Here is a 13386-nt window from a genome sequence, read left to right as displayed (position 1 = left end):
AACACCCAAAGAATCCAATTTTGATCTATTTTGTAACAACCTTTTGTAGGTCTACCTAAATGTTAGTTTATTTGTAATGTGTTTGCATTTCATTGAACATAAGAGTGCCGGAAATTCTTGTGTGGAATTACCGGGTTATTTCCATAATGCGTGATAATGATAGATTATAAAATTGTGTGCTTTCAAGTTTCATCTAGATGCCACTGGAGAAGTGAATAGCACCTCCTTCCTAGGTTTGCAGGATCATTTACTGGGATGAGTTGGGTGTTAGACACCCTACAGAGCCATTTGCCAGCTCTTTAGTGCCTGATCTCTATTGTCTTGGCTTCAAGATTTCTTTAAGTGTATTTCTTCAACAAGAGGGTAGTATATATTTTCTAAGCCACTACACACATGAAATTGCTTTTCTCCTGTCTTTATTCATATACTTTGGAGGGGTCAAGACCCTTCACTCTTAATCTTTTCCCCTGAAAATGCTATAATGTTGCTCTGTTGTCTTTTGGCATTCTGTTGGTGGTGGTGAAGAGGAAGCATCTGATATCAGCTGGGTTTCCATTATTTTATAAATTTTTCTGCTGTCATTTTCATTCTGAGTGCTCATAAGTTTCTCTATAAAAAGGTCAGGATGTTCCAAGATGTGATTGGCTTTTCACAGATTTGCTTGTAATGCGGCAAGCCCTTTTGTCTTTGAGTATTATTTCTCTTCAAAGTAATAATAGCAATTAGCTGCCTTTTAACTGGACATTTTGCTGAACATTTAACTGAAAAGATCTTAGAAATGCTAGTTTACACCCAGTTTATTTCTGACCAAATGGACAGTTTGAATGAGTTCTAGGACAAGCTTAGAATCTCTCTCTGGTAGATCCAGTAGTCTGCAGTTTGGTACTCACAGAAACTTCATTTATCTCCCAGTTTATTTCTGACCAAATGGACGGTTTGAATGAGTTCTAGGACAAACTTAGAATCTCTCTCTGGTAGATCCAGTAGTCTGCAGTTTAGTACTCACAGAAACTTCATTTATCTCTCATAATGTGGTTCTACATGTCCATGTTGGTGTCGAAACAATGCGGCCTTCTCTCTGACCAAGGTCTGGGTGGCTGTGGAAGGAAGTAGTCTGTGGCCTGCCTAGGTCTGGGTAGATACGTCTGGAGTGGGCCCCAGAATGGAATCCACCCTACAAAAAAGCCTTGCTAGGAACTAGGCTACAGGCTTGGCATGTCCAAAACCACAAGCTCATTTCAGACCTAAGTGTGGTCCACCAGGTGATTCCAAGTTAAATAAACTGAGCTCCAGGAGTTTGCTCTGAGTCATCATTCAGAGAGAACCTTAAAAATAGAGCCTTGGTTGGCAGGGGTCTCTTAGCTATGAATTGGGGGTTAACTTTGAGCCCTTTTTTCTTCAAATTTGAGACCCATTTGAAAACCTGAGGAAATGAACTGCTTAACTCTTCTCTCTCTCTAGCCCTTCTGCCAAAAGCGACACAGCATTATGTGCCTTTCACTCTGTTGAAAAAGTAGTTGGCTTCGTCAGCAATCATCTTCTGTTCAGGCTAAATTTATTTTATGTGAAATAGAAAATCAGGAAAACACCAAAATTATTTTAAGCAAAATATCAAAATTGAAATAAACCAACATATGTCTGTGAAACATGTATAACTCTCAATCAAAAATAAGTGCAACTTTCATAAATTTCTTAAAATACTCCAGCATGTAAAATCTGGACAACTTAAATAGATGGAGTTATGGCATATTTGATTATTCTTTCTACTTAGTTCATTCTTTATTTAAAGATGAAAATTAGATAACCAGTACCTGGTCAGCTCTGGATCAGTTGTTTGTGAAAAAAGTTCTCCCCCACCTATTTTAATAAATAAAAGAACCAAGGAGTTTTATGAAATTTCTTTCAGCGAGGTCAAGTTATTCCCATTAATTCTGAATGGAATCCATCTTGAAATTACCTTCTTCCCCTGCATTCTGTGCTACCCACACATGCACCTACACTCCTTTCTAAGAAAGGAGCTTTCTTAATTGCTTTAACCATATTATGCTTTGCTTCTGATAGTATTTTCCATATTTCTAAATTTCCCTTCTAGTGGAAACTCAATTGGGATGAAAACTGTCTGAGTAACATCAATATATTGGGGCTTAGCACCACAGGGAAAGTTAAAAGATAAATCCCATCCTCAACTTTGTTTCATTTATATACTTTCTCTAACACATTTTCTCTATTAGATTGTCACTTTAGGGATAAGAATCATTGACCCTATAATAGTAATTAATATTTTAGCCATGAGTAAATATCACCATCAGTAAATATTACGGAGAAACCACTGAAATATCTACTGAAATCATCACACTTTCATTGCCAATTCTTTTATTCATGAATTTGATAACAGAATTTCTAAAAAACAAAAAACACTTTATCTCATTAGGCTTGGCATCCCCTTATATGTTAACAAGGTCTCTTTTCCTGGAGTTGAAAACACTCTAAAAATATAGTTAAGGAAGTTTATGATCATATAGGTATAAACAGGGGTTCTTAACCTTTTTTATTCTACGGACCCCTTTGCCAGTCAGGTAAAAACCATGGACCCCTTACTAAATTCACACTGTACTGTGTATTATTTAATAAATATACCACACCCACACCAACATGTCCCCACAAGAATAATGTTTATTTGAAATTTCAATTCAAGCTCACGGAACCCTTATAAAGAACCCTGAAACAGATGCCTTTTTTTCATCCTGGGCCCTTGGATCTTTAATTTACCTTTTTTCATCATACGTTCCTCTGATTTTCTTGTTAGTTTATTAGTTGCCAGAAAGTTTCTTCCTTCTTGGTTCCTTCAGTTTAGACCAATTTGGAAATGGAAAAGTGCATTAATTTTTAAATAAATCTTTAAGACACGCATTACTGTATTTTTATTAACGGAGCCAGATGGCTCACAGCAAATTTTCTCTGACATAAGTAATCACAGAAATCAGTTTGGAACCCAAATCTGGTACAGAAAGTGGCATGTATATTCAGTGGAGAAATGCAGTTCACATAAACATATGGATATTTTTAGATGTAATATTTGTTACTGTTTAGATTTCATTTTATTTTATTGTTTTTAAGCTAAGTACCAACTAAAGACATTTTTCCTTTCCCCCGTACTCAAGCATCCAAGATCCTTCTCAACAACCAAAAATTGTTTTCTTTTTGCAGTTTGAAGGTTGCAAGAAGGCTTTTTCAAGGCTCGAGAATCTCAAGATTCACCTGCGGAGCCACACGGGTGAGAAACCATATTTGTGCCAGCACCCAGGCTGTCAGAAGGCGTTCAGTAACTCCAGCGACCGTGCCAAACACCAGCGGACGCATCTGGACACTGTAAGAATGGCAGGAGCTTTCCATCTTCCAGGCTGAAACCATGGTGTAAAGAAATGGCCATGTGATGGTGGGATGACGAAGGCATTTGCTTTCTGGTCTGCAGTATATGGGGCCACTGCCAAGGGCAGCAGTGGAGCCTGGTAAAGGGCTAGGAGGGGCCCTGACTCACTCTTTCCCCATTTTTCTATAATCTCAGGTCAATCCTAAATATTGCAACTGCCTGGGGCAGAGGGATTGGTTGGTCACTTCTGTGTCTATAGCAAAGGCAGATTAGGAAAGTATAACCATTAGAGATTGGGTACTAATATAAGTGTTCAATATCATATATACTGTTGCTAGAAAAATGAAGCATTTTCCCCCCTGGTTCTTTTCTTTTTGTCATAACAACTATACAGCTGACATGGTTTCCAAGAGTGAATTTGGCCTTTTGCTTTAGCAGCTACCTGGTATTTTCATGTTCAAGCACTCTAAAAAGAATCAGTCAGTGATTCCCTAGAGTTCAATTTCATAATGCTTCCTATGTGTTAACAGCCACATATTCTTTGACATAAACCCTATGCAACCCCCTGCTTTACATTATTACTCTTGACCCTTTTAATGCTGCATCATTTTGCTTTTTTGCAAATGCCTTTTCTATGCTTCTTTTATTTTCTCAATTATACTGATAGTTTTCTTTTGCAGTTCTCAGGTTTTGATGCTATTTTCCTTACATAAGACCAGGTAGACTACATGTAATTTCACTTCACTTAACAAAGCCACCAGGATAAATGTATTATACACACCATGGATCTCTTATCCGACATTCTTGCAAATAATGTATTCATGACAGTACTTTTTTCAGTGTTAACATTCTGATATCTATTATTAAACTGCACCAGAGTTTGAATTTTGAAAAGATACTGTTATTTCTACACACCTTCTCATACATATTTAAGATTCTTCTGATATTATAGTTGACATATTTATTAAATTTTATATTAATCTCTATTAGTACTACTGATAGAAGTCATTTTAGCTATATGTCACATAACCTTTCTAAATAGAATTATCTCATAATATACATAAATGTGATGGTTTATAGAAATTTGCCTAGTAAATATCAGAAATACAATTAAAGCAATGTATGTCTAGCATGGACGATTTCTCTTCCAACTGAATTGAGTTTAGTGGTTTTTATGACCAACATAATATAAAATGAATAAACTTGGTGAATAAAAAGGATTTTGAAAAGGGAAAAAATAAAATTATGCTATAATGCTCTGTTTCATTATGTCCAGAATGATGTGGGCTTGGTAGAATCCAAATGTTTTCCAGTTTGTCATTAAACTTTCTCATGGAAGAGTGAACATTCAGGAGACAAGATTGTCTTGAGAAATTGCTTCTACTCTAGCTAGTTATCTGTAGTTTAAAAGAACTATTGTGAAGCTAAAAGTTATGGATCTATAATACCCTTCTTTGCTTGGAGCTAATTTTAGCTAATCAAACTAAGAGCATTTTGGAATTTTAAAAAATTTTCTCTTTTTAAAACTTGAGGAAGGCTACCCAATAATTTCAAGATTTAACTTGATGGCAACAGCTTTTTTAACTCACTTATTTTATTTTTTGGAAAAAAAAAGTTATTTCTATATTAAATCTTTGAAAAACCATCATTTCTCTTTTAAGGTCCGAAGAACCGCCTGTTTAATTTTTTAATGCATTTAACAAACTGGTAAGCTCTTTTAAAATCATGTGGAGGGGAGCTGGTGTAGCTCAAGTTGTTGAATGCCTGTTTCCCATGTATAAGGTCCCTTGTTCTATCCCAGCACCTCCTAAAAACAAAATAAGCCAATGACAAAATCAACTCTCATTGGGGAGCAGAGTGGTTGAGTGCCTGCTTCCCATGTATGAGGTTCTGGATTCAATCCCCAGTACCTCCTAAAAAAATTACATAGAAATTAAACACTTATTATAAGCAAATTGTAGTTACTAGAAGAATCTACAGTTTAAATTTATATCTGTGTTCCTTTTCTGTAATATTCTTTTTGATGATGCTACCAGTATTTTGGATAAAGCATATTCCTTCATCTAAATGGAAAAGTTTAAATTTCTCATAGGAGAATGGTTTTCCCATAAAGTTTACTGAATTCAGAATCTGTACCCTGGGAAGTTTTTATTAATTAATGTCTCTATTATCATCTTAAAAGGGAAAATAATTTTATAGTATAGATAGAAAATATTGGAAAATATAATTTGATAAAGCATAGCATACCATTGAAAGCTTGGGTAATCAGAGATAATATGACCAGAATATCAATGCCACTCAGGCCAGCCCCTAACACTACTATTTTGGCACGCTGGTACCAGGTGACTGACAGCTCCAGGGGAGAGTGAAGCACAAGCCAGGAGAATGGTTGAGTGTTCAAGTTTTCTCCAAGAACATCTCAAAATCAAATACGAATAACATTTCCCATTTCTTCTATTTCCAACCTAAATAATAAAAGTAAAGACAATACTGGTAATAATAATGACACTGATTTATGTAATACTTTGATATTGACAAAGCCCTTTTATATGCAACCCATGAGCACACAGGGTCACAGTAGGACAGCCAGTAGAGCTGTTGGCAAGGTGCTCTCGTAAAACCAGGCCAGGGTGGGGCAAGGCTAGTGCAGGAATGCCAGGTGAACTCAGAAAGGCCTCCCAGGTTGAAGCAGATCTTTGCTTATCTAAAGGAAACTTATTGGCAAGTGACTTTAGCCCATAATTGGCCCACCATTTTGTAAAGACTGCTAGGCATTGACAGCCTGGCTCGTCTTTTGTTCATTGTTAGATCTCTAATCTGTAACATAGTGCCCTGTATGTCATGGAAACATAAGAGCTGTTCGGTGATTCAGTGAGTCAATCAGTGAACAAACACATCAAATGATTGGTTTAAAATTCAAATTGGGTGTGTCAGATTACATTTTATGTTCATGACAACTCTGCCAGTTCTTAGAATCAAAAATGGCAAAAGAGAGAGTAAATTGTAAATATGACTTTCAACAGGCCAAATAATATAATACAAGTGCATTTTAGCCCACAGTGTACATGAAAACAGGAACAAAATATAAACAGTAAAAAAGAAACCTGGATTTTAAAAATTTTTTATTTTTGTTAATAGGATAGGAGGCTTCTAGAGCAAAAAGAACTATTTTAGAGAAACGCTTTCGGTTTTCTTCCTTATATTTCACATCATGTAGACACAGTTCCAGTATCTCAGTGGATGAGACACTAACTGATGAGTGACTATTTTAATACATCTTACAACCAGTTAATCCTGAGTTTGTTTGTTTTTTTCATTCATTGGAATAAGCAGAGTCTCAAACTCTTGCTCTGAATTTTGTCGTTACGGTAGGTGCTGAAGTTTGAATGGATGTGTGGTGCTCTCATTCATTCATTCCTACTGTGAGTCAACCAGAGGCAGAAAAATAAACAAGACTCTAGACCCAGCCTGAGGCTTCATACCTTGCATCTCTCTGGCCTGGGGGAATAGGAATAGCCAAGAGTCGTTGTCTCACCCCGAAGCTTAACACCAGGACTCCTCTGCATCTAATAATATTACTATTTCTCTAGCTGATTTTTTCATGTGTCTATTGTTTGAAACTTACTGTCTCTTACTCGCTTTACACTAATTTCCGCTTCTTTATTCTCTTTCTTTCTTTCTGAATCAGGTTTCTTCTGAAACACTCCCAGTCTTTTCTGGACTTTTCTACAGCTTCTTTACCTGAACCCTTAAAGAATATGTGTTCACTAGTTTCTGACAGTACCAAAGATTGTTCTCAGGGGAACATAACTGTAAGTATGACTAGAGATGCTTTACTAATAATTTTCACATTAAAAAATGCCACAAGATGTTCATGGTCAGAGCGCACTCTAAGGCAATCTCTTAAAAATCATGTAAGATAAGCCATCTCTTTGTTTCTCTCCTATTTGCTGTGATGGAAAGATTGGGCTTTGCATTGGGCTTTCTAGTTAAAATCCATGAGTACTACCCAGCACTTTACATCAGTCAGTCGGTAACAGTTCATGCTCAAAAGACAAGTCTTGGAGAAAACTTCCCCAGTTACCTGTATGATTTAACCACAGCTCGTTCTTTCTTTCTTTCTCTCTTATTTAGAAACCTTATGCTTGTCAAATTCCAGGATGCACCAAACGCTACACAGACCCAAGTTCCCTAAGAAAGCATGTGAAGGCACATTCTTCCAAAGATCAACAAGCAAGGAAAAAGGTAATTTTAAAAGAGACTTTTCTAGCCATGAAAAGCACATTTAAATTACTCCTGCAGTATTGAGAGCTTCTGCAAGGCACTGGAAACTCTAGTATATTTTCAAGGTATAACATGCTTTATAGACTGTTTGAGGAGGGATATATGACATGAAGTAATAGCAAGGCTATAGTTTGCATAGCAAACACAAACCAATATGAATGTCATCTCTGGGGATGGCTTATATAATAGGTGTGTCAGAGAAAATGAATGAAAAGTCACCTAAACCAAAAAGTAACAAAAGGTTTCTGTGCACATCAAGTCCAGATAGCCAAAGAAAGTTCAACTGGAGAAAACAACACAAGAAGTCTGTCTGGAAATAAGTCTTTTTTATAAAATATCAACTGGTTAAAATCACTTGAACTCAGATGAAGAAGGTAGGTGAATCCCTATTATGAATAAATACATCGCAACCCTCACTTTAAGCTTCAAAAACCCGTATTTCTTAGTAAGTACTGTGAATGAAAATCAGAAAAAGGAATTCAACTTAAAATCACTTTGATGTCTATAAGAGGTAGTGCCTCTAAAAGTTCATAAAAATCCTTGTATCTCAGATTGGGAAGAAATGTTATGATAAAGATAAACCAGCCAAGCCACTTGACTTTTGCTCTCCTGCTCTCATAAGATCTCCAGCAAGTGGCTGGAGATGGGGAGCTCACTGCCTTTCAAGGCATTTCCGAATAACCATGCTTTTGAATTTTGGGGCCAGTAACTGTCTTCTGGCCATGGCTAATGTGAGCTGATATTTGCTTTCTGAGTGTTGCATTTGTGTTGAGATGGGTATCTGATTCATAAGGGCCCTTCATAGCACTTTAAGGCCGATTTGAGGCTCCACTTGTTTCAAGTGATTGAACCCTATGGCCAGGGTTTTCAGTCACTGTGGCTTCTTTTAAAATATGGTGTTCTTTCATGGTTTATAGGGATTTAACACTTTTAAGTTGTGAAATAATCTATAGTCTTTTTGCTACTTGAAGTTTGTTTTTGTTTTTTTTCCCCGAGAGGTGTTAACACAATGCCCTTCAGGGAAAAAATTTGACCTCTTCACTGTGATGTAAAAAAACGTCCAGTTAGAAGGATTTGACAGATATTTTTAATTGTAAACAAACCCGTTCTTGTAAGTCAGTTTTTTAAAAGACTTGTTTTTTTCTCTAGAAATATAGTAAAATATCTAGTTAAAATCCCAGTAAATTAAGGTCTGTGATCATTAGGCATGCAATGAATATACTTTTGTATTTTAGAAGAGTAAAGGAACTGCTAAGTGAAAAAATAATGTAAACGAAGTTGTAAGAGGGATGCTGAAGCTTCTTGAAATGATACACCATTGTTGCATATAGTTAAGCATGTTCAGCTGGACTACCTTTTAATGGTTTTTGTCATCATATGTGTATCTCTTAGAAACTTGAACTAATAAATTGTATTAGTTAGAGGAAAAACCCTCCTAAATGAGAGCTTTCCCCCTGAATCTGAATATCCATCCCTAAACTGTTCCAAATATGTGGGGTTTTACTGTAACAGCAAATCTATTGTAAGAGTAGAAAGTACTTCCATGGGGAATAATTTCTTACGGACATGAAAGAACATAAATTCCATATCTAAATAAATAAACAATAGTATATTCAGTGTAAGGAGGTAATCTAGATTGACAGTAGGTATGGATGCTTAAGAGGATAGTTTCAGGAGCTGGTAATAGTCTATTGTTGAACCATGGTATGTGTCAGCCTCTATTATGGAAAAGCGTTTTTGATGGTATGTAAGATTCTTGAAGGACAAATTGAAAAAAGAAAAACATACCTTGGGACTATAAAATATAACTTTACGGAAAATTTCCACGCAGCCTATGAAAAGCAATCTAGAAAATTAAGAATATACGTTCAGAGAAGCTGTATTATAATCTAATATCAAATAATGCAGTATGCTCTTAATTTTCTATTATGTAAAATGAGGTGTTGTCACTCAAATGATTTAACTTTGCATATTCATTCCCTTTTCTGAAAATGGTTGAAATGGATTTGGTTGATTTTCACTGTCCAGCATTCAGTGACAAGTTTATGATGTTTACTTTCTGAATTCTAACCTACCTTTTTATCCAAAGAGTTTAAAAGTGCTTTATAAGTTCTGGTGGATTAATTTGTGGATATTAAAATGATGGAAATTGTTCCATCGAACAACAACAAAAAAGGGAAACGTCACTCCCAGGAGAAGCAGTGCTAATAAACCCGAAATCAGGCAGTCCACGTTTTCAAATCTTGCACTGGTATACCAGCGTGTAATATTTACATGGCACAGTGTTGTTACTAGACCTTGGAGAAATTCTAATTGCTCACTCACACTAGGGCTTGGTATTTGAAATATTTCCTGGCAGCAATAATAAAAAAAAGTAAGAAACAATAAACCTTTTAAGGCAGAATTAAGATTATTTACGACTTTAATTAAAAATTGAAAACTGGCATCATTTCAAAAAAGCCCTTACAAAAATGTGAATTCATCAAAAATAACCATAAAAATTCCAAGGTGATAAAGGCACAGTGGAGTAATGGTCCCAGCCCTAGGGAATTGTTTTGCTGAAAAGAATAAAATCCTTTTCTGTCACACCCTATTAGTCATGGACTCGTTTTAATATACCCTGCCTCCCTGCCTGCCTCTAATCCTCTTTTTTAACCTCCCCCTAGACACTAAATGACATTATTTTGGTCTTAACGTTGCCGGCTTTATGAGGCACTACTCTGAAATTGGGACCAGTGACAGGGTACCCTCAACCATAAGAAAAATGGAGGTCATGACGGACAGATATCTCAAGGGGTGCCCTGGCCATGAGTGTGTTCCCTTTCCCAAAACCTGTTGGTTCTTACTGAAAACCAAGAAGTATCTGAAATCTCAGCTAAATTTGTGCAAACTGTGAAAAGAAAGAAAGGGAGAAATCTCTTCTGTAGATGAATTGGGATAATTTGGCTCTTCCCATGCAGAGAGTAACTTTTCTCTTTGCGTAATGCGTGCACACCTACACATCCCATCTGCTGATAGACAAATTTCTTCCATGGAACATGCTTTGCAGTTCTTGAGTCCACAAAACAGAGGGCTACACAGATAAATGGGAGGCATATGCTCAAGTCACTGTCAATAGTCTCCACTGAGAATAGAATTCAACCTGTAGAGTAAAAGGATAGAATCTGTCCTTCAATTCTGCCTGACAATCTGTGGGTGAAAAAGAGAAAACTAAGGCTATAAACCACTTGAAATTTTCTTCAAGGCTGTGAGCTTTATCAAAATTTTTCATTTTCACCTTGGAAGTGCCATAAGCAGGGTGTTTTCCTTCAACTCTAGCCTGATATTCACTTTAAAAAAGTGAATGCAAAGAATGCTAGGCCAAAAGTTAAAAATGACGTGATTTTTCACACATCCACAAAGATCCTCAGCTACTGGGTGTCAAACGTTTGTTAAACGTTGACCTTTGATCCATGGTGGATGATGGCTTTTACTTTTGCAATCTCAACACAGACTGTTACAAACCAACCATCTCATTTGAAATGTGTGTTAATGCTATGCATCTTTATATCTCCTTCTTGGGAAAACCACTCCATATAGCTTTCCAGCTAAGTTAGAGCAACTTATTTAATGCCACTCTCTTCATATAGAACTGGCAATTCTTTGTTCAGAGCCACCTCCCACCATATATACACAAAACTATAAACAGTTTCATTAAGTAACATGTAAGTCCACCTTGTTTGTGTAATTGTTAGAATCTTGAAAAGCTACATGAAAATATATTTCCCCTAAATTGAAGCATGTGTTAAAAGGGTTACTGAAACTCACACTTTCTGCCAGTTGTTTCCTGATATGGTCTGTGTGGGGCACACAGCACGGGCCTTTCCAGATTTTGGCATTATCTGCTCATGTTATCCTTTTTTTCCCCCTTCCTCATGAATAAGTTAAAAATCACCCTATTAATGGAATATCAGCAATAAGCACATATCACAGTAATTTCATTTCAAGATGATCTAGCTCTGCCCTTCTTTTCTCATTTAAGAAGCCCTATTGGAATGCCAATGTCGTGAGTATAGAGATGGCATTAAAAAGCACGAATTTGTTGTGTTTTTATCAAACAAACTTCTGTACTTGAACAATTGTTAACGACAAATTACTTCCATCACACCTCAAAAAGATGAAGAGACATACTGTACTGCCTGCATATCCTGATGCAGTTGAGAGCAACTGATTTCAGGAAAAGCTCTGGGGTCTGGAACATAGGTTTACAGGTGACAGAAAGGGAGAAGATGGTTGTGAGTCAATGCCCATATGAGCAAAATCTATATTAAGGTGGAAGGGTGTAGTTGTGCAGTGAATGGGCAAAACCAGGATACAGTGATGCTATTGGGCTGGCCAGTATTGGTCTGTGAAGAACGTAGAGTGAGCAGGGTAGGTTACATTGTCCATGGAACTGGGGTGAGGGTTGTGGGTGCAAGCAGGTGAACTCTGGGGATCTGTGGATATGTAGTTGAAACTCCAATGCTGCCAATGTTGGCAAATATGGCAGGGGAGGGTTACTGGTTTAAGGTGTTAAATGTGGGGGGCACGTGGGACAGGTCATACCTTGGGCAGGTTTCTAGGGAGTGTGTAGCGTTCATCTTGTCATAGTGTGTTGTGTTGGGATGGAGACTAACATAATGAGCAGGATGATGTTGGACTCCATTCCTGGGGAATCCTGCTATGATCTCAAATAAAGGTGCGGAAGTCTCTTGAGAGCATAGGCAGTGCCTAATAGGAGAGGACAGGCCAGTATTTTAAGCTGTCAATGTTGTTGCTAGTAACTATAAATCTGGTCCTTCAATGAGTTAATCTTGGTTATCGTGAGCTCCAAGGGGAGAGGGAGGAATAGAATAGATGGAACATGAGACATTTTAGGGGCGATGGAATTGTTCTACAAAATCCTGCAAGGATGGATATAGACCATGTCAAACTTCATCAAAATCTATAGAAGTGGGAAGCAGATGTGCCTTCAACAGATAGAGCATCCACCTACCATATAGGAGGTCCAAGGGTTCTGTGCCCAGGGCCTCCTCCTGGGTCATGTGGTGAGCTGGCCCACACACAGTGCTGCTGCGCACAAGGAGTGCCAGCCCATGCAGGGATGCCCCCACGTAAGGGTACCCCATGCAAGGAGTGCCTCCTGTGCAAGGAGAACTGCCCCACGTGAAACCACAGCCCTCCCAGGAATAGTGCCACACACATGGAGAACTAACACAGCAAGATGATGAAACAAAAAGAGACATAGATTCCCAGTGCCACCTGATGAGAATACAAGCAGACACAGAAGAACACACAGTGAATGGACATAGAGAGCAGATGGGGGGAGAAATAGATAAACCTTAAAAAAAAAATCTATAAAAGTGTATGATCCAAAATGTAAACCACAGTATAAACCAAAATGTAAACAAAGAGGAAAATGGAGAGGATGTTGGGTATATGGGAATCACCTATATTCTGTTTATGACTTTTCTGAAACCTAAAGCTACTTTAAAGAAAAAATGAAAAAAATAAGACATTGGGCAAATAAACATAAGTAAATCTCACTGTATACACAAGACAAAAGATCTCATAATGAGGAAATATGTTAAATTTTTTTTAAATTTCATAGTTTTTATTTTTATATTCAAGCTTTTAAAAATTTTTCATATTTTAGTTATTTTTTAAAACCATCATTATATCATTTTCCTATTAATTCTATTTCATTATTTCGT

At 37.0% G+C, this 13386-nt stretch overlaps 1 protein-coding gene across 3 annotated transcripts in view; it reads left to right on the top strand.

The window, feature by feature from the left end:
• Window positions 1-13386, top strand: part of GLIS3 (GLIS family zinc finger 3) — a 501464-nt gene that overhangs the window by 373945 nt on the left and 114133 nt on the right. For all 3 annotated transcript variants that reach the window (XM_004457407.5, XM_058301792.2, XM_004457408.5), the window contains 2 exons: window positions 3208-3369; window positions 7505-7615. In XM_004457407.5, coding sequence (XP_004457464.2) covers window positions 3208-3369; window positions 7505-7615 — 273 coding nt within the window. The remainder of the gene's footprint in view (window positions 1-3207; window positions 3370-7504; window positions 7616-13386) is intronic.

Source organism: Dasypus novemcinctus, chromosome 8, assembly GCF_030445035.2.
Source record: "Dasypus novemcinctus isolate mDasNov1 chromosome 8, mDasNov1.1.hap2, whole genome shotgun sequence".
NCBI classification, from domain to species: Eukaryota; Metazoa; Chordata; class Mammalia; order Cingulata; family Dasypodidae; genus Dasypus; species Dasypus novemcinctus.
The sequence above is the reverse complement of the archived record's forward strand: the minus strand, read 5'-3'. Positions and strand labels throughout refer to the sequence as shown.